At 36.1% G+C, this 18,546-nt stretch overlaps 1 protein-coding gene across 3 annotated transcripts in view; it reads left to right on the forward strand.

Moving 5' to 3' along the window:
• Positions 1–18,546, forward strand: part of LOC148951521 (uncharacterized) — a 223,414-nt gene that overhangs the window by 61,416 nt on the left and 143,452 nt on the right. For all 3 annotated transcript variants that reach the window (XM_089090307.1, XM_089090308.1, XM_089090309.1), the window contains exon 3: positions 9,166–9,505. In XM_089090307.1, the coding sequence (XP_088946433.1) occupies positions 9,166–9,505 (340 nt within the window). The remainder of the gene's footprint in view (positions 1–9,165; positions 9,506–18,546) is intronic.

The raw sequence follows: 18,546 nt of genomic DNA on the forward strand, positions 1-18,546 counted from the left end.
GCGAGAGGACAAGTTCAAATGGTTTCAATTTATAGGGTTTAATCATCTAGGGAAAACAGTTTATAATACCTAAAATTATTGATAGTAAGTGTGAAAAAGCTACCATCCGCTTGAAGGAGTCGTGCTCTTTTTAAATTGTTTAACTTTTTTTTAAAAGACCATGCCCCGAAAGTGGAAAGCATTTTGGTTTTATGTTTTCTAAAACCATATGGCAGTTGAACATTGCCCTCAGTTAAATTTAAACAAAGTTCAGATATTAGATTAATGAAATCATTGTCAACACCGTGTTTGAGTATAGCCTTCCTAAGCAAGGGTTTTGAAGTGCTTAAAACGGAAAATAATTGCCGTCGTTCGTGTAGTTTCTTCAGTGTCATAATGGCAACTAATAGCCCTTTCTACTGTTCACCGGAAGATATACTGTAATTTCATTGTCGAAAATGTCGGTGACAGCACGTAGATCCTCGGGCGTGCTCTGATTAATATCCAGAAAATTGTAACCGTAGGGATTGCTAGTCGCCTGTGTGTACAATTACAAAATAATTTTAGGAGTGCGGGGTTATATCTTTTTTTTTATTTTTTGTAGTGCGATATAAACCCTCACAACTCGATATATAAAATAGATAGTACAATTCAAAGCAAGGGTTCGCATACATTTTCTCTGATGAAACAGATTGTGCAGAACTAGGGTTATGGAAATGTGTTCATGATGAGAGCGAGCAGTGAACAGTTGTAGCATTTCCTGTGAGAACTGTTCAATGGATTCAGCCAAATCATCAATAATCAGCCACGAGTTCGGTTCAATACTATTGAAAACATCAAGTCCTCGTATGAATTGCATTGGTATGGTTGTAGCAATAGCTTTTATTTGATCATAGGACTCTTGCCAAATACTATAGCAATAGTAGATTTTTTTTGGCTTTTCCAAAAACATTTTATCGCAATTTTGAATTATTTTATCTAAAAGTGTTGTTTTCCCCGACATTGAGGGCCCACACAGAAACAATCTGAATGGTATTTTAAATTGATACATGCTGTATACAACAGTCGGACTACAACTAACTGTAAATCATACGTGTCCCATGAATAAGTAGTAATTTTCCCATAGATCTATCTATTCAAGAACAACAAAAACAATATTTCATGGCAACATTTATTACGGTAACATGAAAACAAATATTTCTTCAAAATGAACAAAGATAACACTCGTTCAACAAGAACCAGAAAAAATTTCATTGTCAACATGTAAACTCTATTTGTTCAACATGACCATTGATAACACTTTATAAATAAACACTTTTGTCCATCAGTAACACTTATTGTCTTTAAACACTTTTCTGTACAACAACATCTGCAGCACTTCTTGTCTTTAAACAATTTTTTGTACAAAAAATACACTTGGAACACGAACTAGCACAGTTGAACATTATGAATTTAAAAATAGGGTTCGCCCCCCCCCCAGGGCCGCGGTGCCGAAGGCCGGCCGCGGGCGGGACCCCCCCCCCCCCGGGAGCCGCGGTGGGAAAACAATAGTTGTCGTCACTGATACAGGTTAGTGGTTGGGTTAGTTGGGTCAGTTGTGGTGGTTAGTTGGTTAGTCAGATTTGGTTAGTTTATCCAGACCAAGTTGATTACGATAGTCAATGCATTCAACTTGGTCTGAAATACGATAGTGACCATGAGGTAGAACACTCACACCATTCTCGAGCACATAGACTTTGTCAGATATACATGACATTGCATTTTTTTCCACTCTCACAGTATAATTTCTATACTGTAGAGAGTGAATTGCAAGCACTTGTGCTCTTGGCACTAGGCTACTTTCTACACAGTCTCTGTACACGCTCATGTTGAAATTGATCTTTACAAAATGTGTAGGCACCCCTTTACACGTCTTCTTTTCATCCCCACTGTGAGTTTCAACGCAATAAACTTTAGGACCTGGGAACACCCCCCTGGATATCAAATCACTCCCCGCCCTTGATTTTAACATTAATAGTTGGTTGGGGGCTTGACGTTTCACCAACTCGGGGTAGAGTGATGGATTCCAGTTGGTGAAATCCATCCGTGAGCTGATGTGTACCCCCATTTCTAAATCACACAATAAATCTTCAGTTCTATTTACCTTTGACAGCAGAAAATCTGTATCCCCATAGTAAACTTGAACCTCCCCCTCCCGTGGCCATTGCACCTTACACACATTGTAAAAGATCGACAACATGAGCTTTTTTGAAATTTCTAGTACTGAACTGCCGCCTGCTATATTCTTGTTCAGTACTACATTTCTCTTTCACCTGTGTAGAAGAACCAAGCTAGCCTCTATGCTCATGAATGATGTAAAATTGGGGTCGGCAATAAGTTGTGCACACTCTAGAGGGTCAGTCACGACGTCGCAGTGAGACCTGTTAGGTACGCTTTCACACATTGTGTCAAATGCTGAATTTAGAATGAGTTTGTACGTTTCCTTCTCTACCTTGGAATTTGCCCTGGAACGTTTATCGATGATAGTATCAATAAACGTTTTTAAATAAGGTCACTGATTGAATTCTAGGACCCTATGCGTTTTGAAGATTTTGAAACCATTGTTCACCATCCAGTGTAAAAGTACATGGGGAACAACGATATTCTCTTTAGGGTCCAAATCAGCAATCAGTTTTGGTTCAGAGAGGGTCCAATGCATCCCCATATCCTCAACCAATGATCGATTGTAGGGGCTCAGTGAGTCCCTGGTCAATGGTCGATTGATACAGTGAAAAACAAAATTTTTGACTGAGTCGTGAAGCGCCAGCGGAATGTGACCATCAATTTCAAAGAACTATCTTTGTGGCCCATTTTCCTCGAAGGTTTTAATGTCGGGGAGCTCACAAGGATTCTCAAGCCATTTATAGTTCCAACACGGCAAAGAGTAGTGTGATATTGCCGAGGGATACAGTGAGTTCATGTCCAAGAACACTGCATTTGACTTTACACCGTTGCTTTGTCCGCTCGGATCGGTTGACAAGACGCGGTCCCCGTGAAAAACATACCCCCCCCCCCTCATTGAACGCTCTACAAAAAGGTGTTGATATACATCTGTGATTAGGCCTATTTCCTCCCTACTAATTTTTAAAATCAAATCCATCACTAAATGGGGTCTGGAAAAATAATATCCTATATCTAACCCGAACTCTGAATAGATTTGGTCTGTATTCTTACAGACTATATCCAACAGATTTAAAACGTCACTGGCTAAGTACAGTCTACAATAATCCCACCCATTTTTACAATTCCCCTTAGCCCACACCTTCTTGGCAAACTCAGACTCCTCGGCCGTGCATTCACTGTTGGTCAGTGACTTGTAAAAAGCTTCAATTGGAGGTAGTTTCACCTCGCTTAAGCGAGCGTCAGAACAGTAATAATCATATGCGTATACACCTTTGCTGGTTAATTGGTCATACATTTCACTGTCTGGAAAGTGCTATTTAAGCAAGGGAAAGCTATCAAAATTGTCGCTTTTCTGCACTTGAATCAATTGACTCAATGCCTTGGGAAAAAAACTAAAAGAATCTAAAAACCTGATTTTATTCCAGTACGTACATCCATTATCCACCACTTGCCATTTCAGTTCGAGATGCAACAACTTCTTGGCCGATTTGGGAATAATGTTATAGGTAAATGAATTATTTACCCATGGACTGTCTACTCCCCATCCCTCCCTGTGCATACGTGCCAGTGCCGGTAAAATAAATTTAAGTCATAATTAGAGTTGTGAATAAAAACAGGAATAAAAAACTGTTGGCTAACATTTAAATTACACGATTGATGCACTACCCCCCTAAAATTACTACCCCCAGATGATATTTCCTGCCACAAGTGATCATGGTCTCTGACTTTCCCCCTCCCCCCTCTTTTCCCTTTAGTCCCCTATCCCCCTCTACAAACTCCCCCTTACAAACCCAACATATTTTTTGATTTTTAATCGCGAGACGATCCTCTGCAGACAACACCATAGGATAATGCGTATTTCTCAAACGAGAAATAGTGCCATTAGCCGTGCCAATTAGTTTAGTCAGTGCCTTGACCATGCACTCCCCCTCATCCAATCTTTCTACGATTTCTAACAACCGCATGGTGTTAGAACTTTCTCTTTGCGCATGAGCATAGGACACTGCTATAGCCTGGTGTTATTTGACACTGTTTGGATATTGGGGATCATTCACCTCCAACAGCTTAGCTTCACAGTCCAAAGATATTTTGTTGCATTGGAGGAGGGTATTTTTGAAATTTTTAAAGCGTAAAATAGCCCTATCCCCTGAAACCGTTTCCACTGTCTGATAGCCATGCTGTCTACAATGCCTCATGTGATCCCGTAGTTTTATATCACTACGGAATTGTGACAGGCATGACGGACAGTAGAAACGTACCCCCCTATCCCTACCACCACCCAGAACTCTACTAATGTCGGTAATAGGATTAAAATGGCCAATTGCATTCGGTTCACTAGGCGGTGTGTATAGCAACCAAACCCAGTGTTTGACCAAATCAACTGACGGGCCCCTTACTGGGAATACCACCCCCTTCTTTTTTGAACGAACCCCATCTTTAAATTCAGTTTCATACTGAACCACAGTAACGCCAATATTTAAATGGGCATTAGCCCTTTCAAACATGTCAATGGATCGTAGCGTTACTGGGTATTTTCCTTCTAAGCAAGAGAAATCTACAATGGGAAAATCGGACCCTTCCTTCCCATGTACAGCCCAGTGATACAAATTCTTCTTGGTAGCGTCACGTGCTAGAGGCTCGAATGCTGATATGAGGAAAGCATACATGAAACATATTTGATCTGTTTCAAAACAGATCTTCTTGACGCCATGACAACCTACTAGATCTGGATTATATTTTAAAATAGTATCCCTTTCATACCCCCCGCCTGCCCCCCCTCTTAAAATAAAAACTTTCTTAAAATTACAAATATTAACACTTAAATTTTAAATAAATAAAACTATTGAGCCACTCCCATTTTCATTATAGTTCTCGAGATGCGCTATAATTTGTCCTATCCACTCACTAAGAACACCCTCAAAATTCTCTAAATTTGTATAAATTATGCGCATCTTGGAATGCATAAAATGATAATAAACCTCACTTTTCCCCTCATTTAAATAGAACACATTTGCAATAATAGAAAACTTAATTGAATCTCTACCCCCCCACAACTGAATTTGTTTCCCCAGTAGTGCACAAATGTTTTCTACATAGGCATGCACTATCTCTACAGGATCAAACACAAAATTTCCCCCCATACGTGAATTCCAGGGATCCCCAAACGTCGCAGTGAAAACAACTATATTATTTAAAATTGTATTCGACAATTGGAAATCGGGGAAAGATGTACCCCCTCTCCCAAGCTGTTCAATAATATCTGGTGAATGCTCCGCTTCAGTTGTTTGAAGTGGGTAATCAGTGGGAGGAGGATTTCCTGTAAAATCCTCTAAAATTTGTTGGGTATTTGGAATTATCAAAGGCAAGTCCCACTGTCCAACTGTGCTAGGTTCTACATTGAAATAATTATCTAAAAACTCATCAATATTAGATGGTATTTCAATGGAATTAATAATACCATATTTATATAAGATAGTTTGAGGAAAAAATACTCACATTTGCAAATCCTGGCTGCACTTGGGTGCCGGATGGTCCAGGTAGTGCGTGTTGGAGGGTGGACGGGGCGGCGTCGCTATGTTCTTGTGCAGATTGGACTGCGATGTTATGGGATTGCATAGATGAGCCGGAAGGGTTCACCATATTATAAGAAGCCGCCCATTCTATTTTTGGTTTATGCCCAGACTGTATGGGGGTTGGCAGTGATGGGGCTGCCTCACCCTCTCTTGCTCTCTTGGAAGGAGGGGGCACGCATTCTTCATAATTGGCCTTAAAGAGAAGAGAAAAAATTAGTATCAAAATAATTCCCCCCTTTTTACAGAAAGAAAGTTATTAACCATAATTTTGTCTAGAAAAGCATTTATCTCATTTCAGTAAAGCAAAAAGTAAAAATTTCGCGAGAAATATATTAGGCTTAGAAATCAAACGTTTTTTTTTTATTAGACAATCAGTAGTCTATAGCCATAGGATAGGAATCATTGTTTCTATTTTTGCCATTTAGAAAAATATTAAATGTTCCAGTCTATAGGTTTTAAATTAGATCGTTAACCCATCAACCTATAGACCTAAATTTGCAAACATAGGTTAAAATACTATTCAATTTACACATAATATAAGCTTCATGCAACTCTCAAAGGCCCTTCTAGCCCTGCACTGTTTGTTTTCATATTACACTGATGGCGGTAGAATTGAAGGCAATGCCCCCTCCCTTTTACATAATTTACTTACAACGAAGCTGTTAGAAGCAAGGCGTTGCCCCCTCTCCTCCCTTTTACATAATGTCCTAAATATATTGTTAGACCTTAATTTGAAAATAATCCATTTCACTTCCCCAAAATAGAGCATCACGTCTGTGCTTAATTATTGCATCATAGCGTTATAATTTTGACGGAAGAATAGTTCCTTTGCCTAAAGCCAGCTAATTTTTACAAACAGGAAAAGGGATGACAGCTAATTTTAGCTTCGCGCTGGAACCTTGTGTCAAAACAGAGCGGCATTTTCATTAAAAATTGACAGAAGTCAGTAGACACTTTAAATCACAATAGAGAAAGGCTAAAATTTAACGAAAAGATTATTATTTCCATTTGCGAGAATTTTGTCGTAAAACAGTGAGGGGGGGGGTTAGGTTTTGAGGGTAAAAAGAATATATTTTATGTTTTCCATCGAGTATAAGGATTGTATGGTGATGTTTGTATTGTATGGGGGGGGGTGACCACCTGAATATACTGGAGGGTGACCAAGGAAAATAATTTTATTTGAAAATAAAAAACAGGAATTTAACGAATGGATAATTAATTCTATTTGCGAGAATTTGATTGTAAAAAAATGGGGGGGGGGGGTTAGGTTTTGAGGGTAAAAAGAATATATTTACGTTTTCCGTCGAGTATAAAGATTGTATAGTGATGTTTGTATTGTTTGGGGGGGGGGGATGGGGATTTACGTGAATATACTGGAGGGTGACCAAGGAAAATAAAAAACAGGAATTTAACGAAAGGATAATTAATTCTATTTGAGAGAATTTGATTGTAAAACATTGGGGTGGGGTTAGGTTTTGAGTTTACAAAGAATATATTTTACGTTTTCCATCGAGTATAAAGATTGCAAGGTGGTTAGGTTTGAGGGGGGGGATTTACCTGAATATAGTGGAGGGTGACCATGGAAAATAATTTTATTTTGAAAATAAAAAATGTACTTACATTGATAATTGAAGTTGACATGGCCTCTAATTCATCAAATTTTTCCATTGTTGTTTCAATTGTGTCACAATACTTTCTGATAATTTAATTACATTGCATGCCCGTTATATACGAAATCTCAAGGTCAAATTGTTATGTAAGCAAGCCCTCTGATTGGCTGAGAAGGAAACACGTGATCTAACTGTTTCCGGGAAACTCATAACATTAGCTGAGAGCAACAACATGAAGGAAGTGTCATTGACCTGCCCCCATTAGACTCAATAATCCATTAAAGTGAGAAAGTTCCTGTTTTTCCATTCTCACTGACAAAAACCAAGAAAACAGACATAAATGTGACAAAGTTCCTGTTTTTTCATTCTCACTGACAAAAACCATAACCATCCATGAAAAACATCAAATAAATCGACCAACACACATAACCATCCAAGAAAACAGACATTCCTAAATGTGACAAAGTTCCTGTTTTTTCCATTCTCACTGACAAAAACCATAAACCACGTGGTTCTATGCCCATATATGGTGTGCAAAAAGTTGTAGGTGGCGGCACGGGTGGTGGATGGGAGTAGAACCCCCCTTTCTACTGACGAGCAAGTACGTTTAGGGGTGGTAATTTAATTAAACTGGTAATTAAGGGGACGATCGTAATTAAACTGACCTGTTTTGGAAAAATATTTTGGAAAAATTAAGTATTTGAAGAAATTGATGTAAAGGCCACAAATGCATTTATTGCTTTAAAGTTTAGCGTGAAAGCATTCATATGAGAAATGGAGCTATGCAAGACAAATTTGGAAAAAAAGATATGTTTTCTCTTTTAGATTTGTGCACTCATGATGCCATAGAAGCAAACAAAAATCCATTTGTTGAAAGCTTGGAAACTTTGTCAATTCATTTCTTGAATTAGTTTAATAATGTTGATTTTACACAAATATGCATGGATACAGAATACTTTCATTGACGAAGAAGATGACAAATTTGAATTAACAAATAACAAGAAAGAAAACTTGATTGAATTATCTTGTGATACTTCTTTAAAACAAAATTTTCAGAATGCATCTTTAATTCAATTTTTGTTAGATATTAGGAGTGACTTGTCAAATAAACCTTTAAAAGTATTGCTGCCGTTCGTAAGATCTATGCTAATTATAGGCAAGCAAATCCATGTCATTGAAAGACAATAATTAAAATTGTTATTTGTTTCTTTGTTTGTAGTAGTTTATCTTAATAATTTTCGTAGTACTAAATATTTTGGTGTCTACATTATTTTACAAAACAGAAGGGAAGCTCCATATGATTAACTATTTTTGAGGCAGCCGTGGTAAAATGAAGCTTGGAAACCAATAATTCACAAGACGTAGACGTAGCTTACTATGACATAGCTTACATAGTTACAACGATGACGTTATCTTACATAGATGACGTGATGTAGATATAAGACGTAGTCTACTATGCGAATTCTAAAAGTCATCAGAAAGTTGAAGGAAGAAAATAAATAACCAGTAATAAAAAAACTAAAGAAGTCAAAGGAAAATTTAAGAAACAGGTTATTTTCTTAATCTAGGTGTTTGGTTGCATAACATAAATTCCAAATTATTGCACCTTAGAGCAATGAATTAGATAAGTATAATTAATAATCAATTCACAATGCCCTGAAAACGCCAGCCATGTTAATGCTTAATGAAGTCTTAATGAATGCTTAATTAAAGTCTTAATGAAGTTATAATGTTTTTTCTGGTAGACTATTTCTACGTTTTTATGCATGCCTAGAACAGCAACTATTTTATTTTTAAAATAATATCCTGAAATTCTCAGATAACACATTTTGAATTTCCAGACAACAACCCCAATAGTAACTACAACAACTACGCCAAGTACGACTACAACACCGACAACTACAGCCACGACTACGACTACAAAACCAACTACCACATCATCTACAACATCGACCATTACTACAACACGGACTACTACGACGACACCAACAGTGACTACAACCATGACACCGACTACTACAGTTATGCCAACCACAACAGCAGCAGAAACAACGACAATGCCAACTACGACTATGCCAACCACGACAACAACACCCACTACAACAACAACGCCAACTACTACAGCTATGCCAACTACGACGATACCAACAACGACAGCAGCAGCAACTACTTCTACCACAAGTAAGCTTCAGAAAATGCTTTGAAAACATGTTTTTTTTCGGTGGTAAAAGAAAATGAAACACTGTTTAAGCTATATGAAACAGTAAAATTTACAGACTTTGTAAATAAGGAATTTATTTGGCCTTTTTATATGTGTATATATATATATATATATATATATATATATATATATATATATAAATTTCCCCCTGGAAATTTGGAACTATAAGGTAATTATAAGGAAATCAAAGTAAAGAGAGCAGAATAGGGAAAAACCATGGAAAAAATGTTTGTTGCCCCCTTTTTGGCTGCCTGCCAATAGATTCTGATAAATGTAAGTTCTAATTTGTGACTGAGTAACCCCTAACCAGTTTTCCACAAACGTTTTTTCTATATGATTTGGTCGGAGCCAAAAAAAAATCAAATTTTTCATAGTAATGAATGGTAAGTAAATAACGATCCTTGTTAATAATTAAATAAAAAAAAACAAGTTTTTCTAACTGGAAGTAAGGAGCGACATTAAAACTTAAAACGAACAGAAATTATTCAGTATATGAAAGGGGCTGTCCCCTCTTCAACGCTTCGCTCTTTTCGCTACTGTTTTTTGCTGTTTTAAAAAATAAAGTTGTGTGACAGAGTCAAACTTTAGCGTAACTTATATATTTGAAATCAGTATAAAAACTGATTCTATTGATGTATCTATTGGCATCAAAATTACGATTTTTAGAGTTTTGGTTACTATTGAGCCGGGTCGCTCGTTACTTACAGTTCATTACCACGAACTGTTTGACAAAAGTAGAAGGGCCTAACTATTGATAACATTCAGTCAAAGAATCAGCTTTTTATGATGTTCCTAAATACGTATTTGTTTATTAGTATTTTCCAGGAGTGATTGCTTTTATCTAGTTTTCATTTTGAAAAAAGATTGAATTTTGTACAGTTATGAAGTATAAAGTTGTCAAATATACTGGCCTTTGGTATTCAAAATTCAATGTAAAATATTGAATTACAACTTTTTAATTTGAATTTATTAACCTTAGTTTTAATGTTTTACTTTGATCAAAGTACTTTGATAACACTTTAATTTTTATAAACAATGAATCTAAATGCATAAAAAATTTTGGTGTCTGATAACCAAGTTCAAAACTGTCGATATTGTTAAAAAATATCCGTCCAACGCTTCTGCATTGCTCAACAGAACTAAATGCTGGGAGTTTATATCTTAGTTTTTGTAAGTAGGCTATAGTTTTATGTAATTGTTTGTTTCTAAGCTTCATTAAATAAAGAGAAAAAAAGTTTTTCAACTGAAAGTAAGGAGCATCATTAAAACTTAAAACCAATAGAAATTATTACGTGTATGACCGGGGTTGCCCCCTCCTCAAAATCTCACTCATTACGCTACAGTTTTTTGGCACTTCAAAAAAAGTTATTCATTGTTCTAATTAAACGACCCTTGTGTTTCAGGAGTTGTTTTTAAAGAATTGGGATAAAATTTAGACTTTAGCGTAAAGAGCGAGATGTTGAGGAGGGGACAACCCCCCTCATATACGTAATAATTTCTGTTCGTCTTAAGTATTAATGTTGCTTCTTACTTTAAGTTGAAAAAAACTTGTTTTTCTGATCGTTTTTTAAATAACACCAGGATAGCTGGATCCACCTCCACGGAAAAATCGTCCTCCCCATAGAAATATCCTCTGGACAATTCAATCCTGATGAAAATTTACCCCGGACAATTACCCTTAACATCTCCATGCGTAAAATTTAACCGGTAAAGAGAAAGCAAGACATGTAAAGAAGTCTTGCATATGAATTCTGGCAAATTTAACCAGTGTAAAAATTTCTCTGAAAATTTCACCCCCAACCCCGGAAATTATTCTCTCCGTTGAAATTCTTCCAGGAGAAAATTTGTCCTCCCCTCCCCATCTGAAAAATCAATGCATACTTCCCAATAACAAATAAAACAATGGGCGAGTTTTATAACCTTTCCGCAGGGGCTGTAGGGGGTCATTTTATCTCCAAAGACATAGTTATTGGGCCTTTCAACAATACTACTACTACTACTACTAACAACTCACCGCATCACCACGCCGCCTGAGGCCAACACAGCTACGCACGTTCCTCCTCCACCCCAATCTATTCAAAGCCTCCCTTTTTACAGCCGCCCACAAAGTTCCCATTTCCTTTAAATCTTTCTTTATGACGTCCTCCCACCCTAGACGAGGAAGACCTGCTTTCCGTTTAGCCCTACGTGGTTGGCCGAAAAGAACAATCTTCGGCAATCTATCATCCTTCATCCGCACAACATGCCCTATCCACCTCAACCTTTCTTTCATTATAGCCCTAGAGAGCGGTATTGAACCACATTATTCGTATAGCCTGTTGTTTGAAAAACGGTCAGTCAGCCGGGTACCCAGAACAATCCTTAAGCAATTTCTCTGGAAAACATCTAGCAAATCTTTATCCGCTTTTCGGAGCGTCCATGCTTCAGAGCCATATTTGACCCCTGTCATCACTGTAGCTTCTAATATCCTAATCTTGGTTTGCAGACTTATCTTCCTTTTCTTCCAAACTTTTTTTTAACTGTGAAAAAACACCCTGAGCCTTGGCTATTCTACTTTTGAAATCTTCACTGCTCCCACCATCTTTACTAATAATACTACCAAGGTAAGTGAAGCTGGCCACCTGATCAATCTTTTCATTACCCACCGTCACCTTTTCATCTTCACTTATTCCTAGTCTTAGTGACTTAGTCTTTTTAACGTTAATTTTCAAATCTTTTCTAGCACCCTAAACTCGCAAAACCTCTAAAAGTGTATTCATTTTACTCACACTTTCATCAAGGATGCTTAGATCATCAGCACAATCTAAGTCCAGGAGACTTATCCTCCCCATTTGATTCCGTGGTCTCCCATTGCCTTTCTTGTGCTCCTTAAGACAAAGTCCATCAAAATAATCCATGTAGAGGGGGATAGAACACAACCCTGCTTAAATCCTGATTTAATACAAAACCAGCTGCTAACCTCATTTTCTACCTTAACCGCAGCAGTGTTATTCTAGCACTAATCCCTTTAATGTATTTGGCTGGTATACCATACAAGGATAAAACCTTTACTAAAGCTCTTCTATCAACAGAATCAAACACTTGCCAAAGGTGTTTGAAAACTCAGGCACTTCTCAATTATTAGCCTAAGAGTGAAAATTTGATCAACACATCCTCTACCTTTTCTACAACCGCACTGTTCTTCTCTTAAGAAGAACAGTGCGGTTCAGTCAACAGTTTTGTTCAGTCAACTATGCTGAACAAAAGAGCTATCTCAAAATTTTGATCCGAAGATTTTGGGAAAAAAGTGGCATGAGAGATGGCCTTGTTGCCCTCCCATTTTCGGTCACTTAAAAAGAGCACTAGAACTTTTCATTTCCGTTAGAATGAGCCCTCTTCTGACATTCTAGGCCCATTGGGTCTCTACGATCACCCTGGGGGGAAAAAACGAACTGTTTGATTACCTATCAAAATCCAAACAGAGATCATTGAAATATGGGTCGCTTTTTTCTACGTTACCAAAAATATTGTATTAATAAAACTTTACAATTTCGCGACTTGTAATTAAACAAATAGAAAAGGTTTTTCAACTAAAGTAAGGAGCAAGTTTAAAACTTAAAACAAATATATATTACTCTGCATGTAAGGGGGACTGCCCACTTCTCGAAACCTTGCTCATTAAAAAAGTTTTTTAGTGCTTTGAAATTTGTCTTTTCCAAGTGCAAATTTTCTTTACAAACTTCGAAAAAACCCAAACTTCGCAGTAAAGATTGAGGAGCTACGGAAGAGACAGTCCCCTTTATACAAAGAATAATCTGTTCAAATAGGTTTCAAATCTGTTCCTTGCTTTCAGTTGAAAAGCTGTTTTTTATTTTATTTCTGATTGTTTTCCAAATCATACCCAGGCCTAACTTAGACAGAATTTGAGGTACCGTTCCCTTACATTCCTGGTTAACTGCTTTTAAAATGTGTAAATCAAGTATTGTGTGTTGACTAGTACCATTCTATGTTTAAATTTACATATTTCAATTTTGGACAAAATTTGAATATACTTAAAAATTGGCAATGAATAATAATTTTGGTGAAAAGTCCTTGTTAATATTACTACTAAGAAATTTTGGTTAGATGAAAAGGAGTATTATTATTTGCATGGATGGAAATTCTACATAACTCAAGCCATCACAACCTCTACAATAGGATTTTCTTATCGATTACATATATTTTTTTTAAATACATTGAAGTACTTCATATAAATAGAAAAATGAAAATATTACCATTTAAAATTCCTCAGATATTACCTCATAAAATTTACCCGATTTTGATAAAATGGGCAAAATACCCTGAAAAGGTGATTGCTCTCTATCGAAATTATACCATCAAATGCAGCATATTACACAACCCTATTGTAGTGGTTCTAAGCCCCTATCTATAAAAATGTGAAATCTTGCATTTTTTTTCCCGAGAGGGATCATCACAGATGCGTGTTTTTTCGTTTTTGTTTTCTCCAAGGATGATCGTGCCAAATGCTTTTAAAATCAGAAAAATACTCATTTAAATAGAAATTAAAAGTCCTATTTTTTAAATAGAAAAAACAACAAACAAAATTAACGAATAATATAGACATGTATATTAAAGCTTCATTTATCCAAGTTGGTTCATTTGAGGCTTGCTATACTGTGTACACTGTACAGTGATTTATAATGGCCCATCAGCTCTTTTGGGAGAGTACAAGCGGACCTTTGTGTAGAAGCCGTTTTTAAAAAAGAACTATTTTTCACAGGCATGGCAATAGCGCTACCTCAGTAAAGAACGATGTTAGCACAACATATTATTATTATTTTTTTTTTGTTTTTTTTTTCTTTTAAACCAGGGAAATTCGTATCGAAGGAGTCGTCATAGAAACTTTGAAAAGGGCTCATTCGATTGGAAATTTGAAGGACTTGTGCCTTTTTAAAAGTCAAAAGATATTGGAGGGCAACTAACTCTCCTCCCACACCCACACTTTCTCCAGACACATCCCATCAACATTTTGAGATAATAATTTTCTTCATCGCAGTTGAAAGGTCTGGAAATTATGTCTTTGAGGATGACACCCCCCCCACATCAGTTGTTAGGGCTAAGGCTATAAGTTATGCCCTGGGGTCATATAAGGTTTTTATAGAAAGTGTTGTCGTAGAAACTTCAAAAGGGGTTCAACCAATTGGAAATTGAGAGGACTAATGCCTTTACTATCAGTCGAAAGTGATCGGAGGGCAAATGCCCCCCCACCACACCCATAATCTCCTAAGACACTTCCAATCAAAATTTTTAGATAGCCATTTTGTTCAACGAAATTGAAAAGTTTGGAAATTATATCTTTGAATATGACCCCCCCCCCCCCTAACAGCTTTCAGGGCAAGGGTTATCTGTTTTACCCTTGGGAAATATAAGGTTCCTATTGGAAGTATTGTCGTTGATCGTTCAAAAAGGGCTCATTCAATTGGAAATTGAGAGGACCAACGTCTTTGTTGTCAGTCAAAAGTAATCGGAGGGCAAATTCCACCCCCCCCCCTACCACACCCATTTCCTAAAACACTTCCAATCAAAATTTTGAGATAGCATTTGGTTCAACGTAGTTGAAAAGTCTGGAAACTGTATATTTGAATATTATTACACCCCCCCCCCCGCCACAGCTCTCAGGACATGGGCTGTAAGTTCTGCCCTTGGGGCATATAAGGTTTTTATAGAAAGGGTTGTCGTAGAAACTTCAGAAAGGGCTCATTCAATTGGAAATCGAGAGGACTAATGCCTTTGTTATCAGTCGAAAGTGATCGTTGGGCAAATCCCCCCCCCCACCACACCCATTATTTCCTATAACACTTCCAATCAAATTTTGAGATAACCATTTTGTTCAACGTAGTTGAAAGTTCCTGAAATTATGTTTTTCAGGATGAAAAATTCTCCTGCCCAGCCCTCAGGGCAAGGGTTGTAAGTTATGCCCAGGAGTAATATAAAATTTTTATAGAAAGCGCGTTCATATAAACTTCGGAGTGGGCTCATTGGATTGGTAATCAGAAGCTCTAGTATCATTTTTAAAAGTCAAAGTGATCGGAGGACAGCTGGCAGCTACCCCCCCCTCCTATACACACGTAGTATTGTCTTGAAATGCATCTAATGGAAATTTCGAGATAGCCATAAAAACCAACAGAGAGAAGAAACTCAATGAAAAAAAAAGACAAACGAGACTGCGGTCAGTGGAGAGAAAAGACGAAAAATGTAAAACAACGCGGATATTTTGCCTGTATAAAAAATGGCCTCTTCAGCACAAGAGAAACACAAGAAGAATAAGATAATGAAAAAAAAAAAAAAAACTAAAAACAAATAAAACCAAAACCAATAAAGTACAATTGGCGCAACTAATCCACATAGGGAAAAGAAGCTATTAGAGTTTCTTGAGTGAGAACACCAAAGCAACTGAGGTAAAAATTTAAGAAATTGAATTTACGTTAATTATTCTATTGTGAAATGGTCCTCTTGTTGGCTATTACTGAAGCGAACCGTTTTGGTCTAGTAGGTAAAATAGTCTCCTGGTGATTATTTAAGATCTTAATTCCCTTGTTGACTGTTGATTTACTTTTCAAAAGATTATCCTAAATTAAGTCAATATTTAACATTTTTCCATGTCCCTATTTATCGAAAGAATAGCAAACACATGTTTTTCAGTTTCTACGGCTTCCCTCGCCCACTGAGCAAAACCCCTATTATTTGAAATAGCTAAGGCCTCATCAAATTGTACAAAATGATCGGGTTGAAACAAAATATGCCCAGCTACGGCAGAAACAAAGTTTCCGGAGGCTTGCTTAATTGTAGTTTTTTTTTTTTATTGAATTGCGATGCTCAATAAAGCTTTCAATAAATTGTTGGTAAGTCCTACCAATATAGAGCTTCCCACAAGAACACGGAATTTTATACACCCCACTTACTAAATTTCCCCGGGTTAAATCCTTACCAGAACTAAAGAAACTGCTCGTTGGTCTCAACAATTGAAAACATGTATCTATGTTAATTTACGAAAGGTCTGTAAATTGTGCCTTTGAGGATAACAACCCCCCCCCCAGCCCTCAGGACAAGGGTTGTAAGTTATGCCCTGGGGGCATATAAGAATTTTATAGAAAGTATGGTCGTATAAACCTCGGAGGGGGCTCATTGGATTGGTAATCAGAAGTTCTAATGCCCTTTTTAAGAGTCAAAGTGATCGGAAGGCAGCTACCCCCGCCACACACACACACAAGTCGCTTTGTCCCGAAATGCATCTAATAGGAACTTTGAGAAAGCCATTCTATTCAAAATAGTCTTCATATCATAGTCTAATAGTCTAAATATCATTTCCAAAAGCCAGAATATAATTTCTACTTTACTGAAAAAAAATTCTTTTAAATGTTTTAATTTTTATAACTTTAAGAAATCAAAAATTAATTAAGATTTAAGGAATAAATATCAGCATATCTATATTAAACTGACAATGCACACTTTTCTTCAGTAAATTCATTTGAATTTTTTTCAGTAAAGTACGAATTATATTCTGGCTTTTAGAAAGCCAGAATATATTAACTCATATAATTTCTCATATTAATTGCTGCTCGTTTTGAATTAGACTCTGTTATTTGTTTTAATTTTCGTTCGTTTCGGGTTTCATTTATTTATTGATACTGATCTGTGGTAGTTCTATGCTTGGTAGATTATTTGATTCTATTTTTGTTCATTTTTGGTTTAATGGAGTTCTTTACTCTTTTTTGAAAAACTTATTTTATGGAACTTTTTTAATTAATCCCAAGAACGACTGTTGGTGTTATGTTCAAACTTTTGGGATTACTTTTATTACTACTTCTGCTCTTCAAATTTAACTGAATCAAAATAGTGTAAGTGTATCCAAGTTGTCAAAGAGCGTAGACAGATTTTTTTGCTAATGGTATGAAGTTTTCTATTTATATAGAAAATAGTAGTCAAACTCAAAACGAGCAGAAATATACATGAGTAGGGTCAAAACCCCCTATGCCTTCCCAAGGCCAGAACATAATTTGCACTTGACTGAAAAAAATTAAATGTTTTTACTTTTATATCTTTAATAAATCAAAGATTATTAACACTTTGATTAATAAATATCAGTATATGCACATTAAACTGACAAAGCACATTCTTTTGTATTTTTTTTCAGTAGAGTACAAGTTATTTTCTGGCATCGGGAAGGCATAGGGGGTTTTGAGCCCTCCTCATGTTAATTTCTGCTTGTTTTGAGTTTGACTCGGTTATTTATTGTAATTAATTAAAAAAAAAACTTCCGAAAAATAAGTTTTTCAAAGAAAAGTAAAGGCCATTTTAAACTTAACCTCTGGTGATATTAATACCTGTTAAAATTAAAACTCAACACGACCAGAAATTACTATTAAAGAATAAATGAAACCCAAAACGAACAGAAATTAAATAAACAATCATAGCAAAAAATATACAACAAGTAATAACATAAATGAATAAATAGATCTTAAGGCGAGTAGTGCTTAGATTGAATATGAAAATCAAGCTTAAAAAGAAAACAAATGTTTTGCTGTTAAAGTATAAATGAAACTTAAAACGAACAGAAATTAAATAACAATCAATGCGAACAAACATACAATATATATTAATGTAAATGAATAAATAAATCTTAAAACGAGTGAAACTTAAAAAGAATATGCAAATCAAGTTTGAATCGAATAAAAATAACTACAAACAAGAGTTTGGGTATCGCCTCACTGCAGATGCCTAAAACCTACTGCGTCATTGGCGCTTTACTGAAAACTATTCTATGAAATATTTTCAGTTTTGCAACTTTACAAAATCGAAAATTACTTAAGATTTTAGGGAATAAATATCAGCGTATGTATATTAAATTGACAATGCACATTTTTTTCAGTAAACTCATTTGAATTTTTTTTTCAGTAAAGTACAAATTATATTCTGGCTTTTAGAAAGCATAGGGGTTTTGAACTCTACTCATATTCATTTA

This window comes from Artemia sp. Qi Xiang Cuo, chromosome 6, assembly GCF_049724085.1.
Source record: "Artemia sp. Qi Xiang Cuo chromosome 6, ASM4972408v1, whole genome shotgun sequence".
Taxonomy (NCBI): Eukaryota; Metazoa; Arthropoda; class Branchiopoda; order Anostraca; family Artemiidae; genus Artemia; species Artemia sp. Qi Xiang Cuo.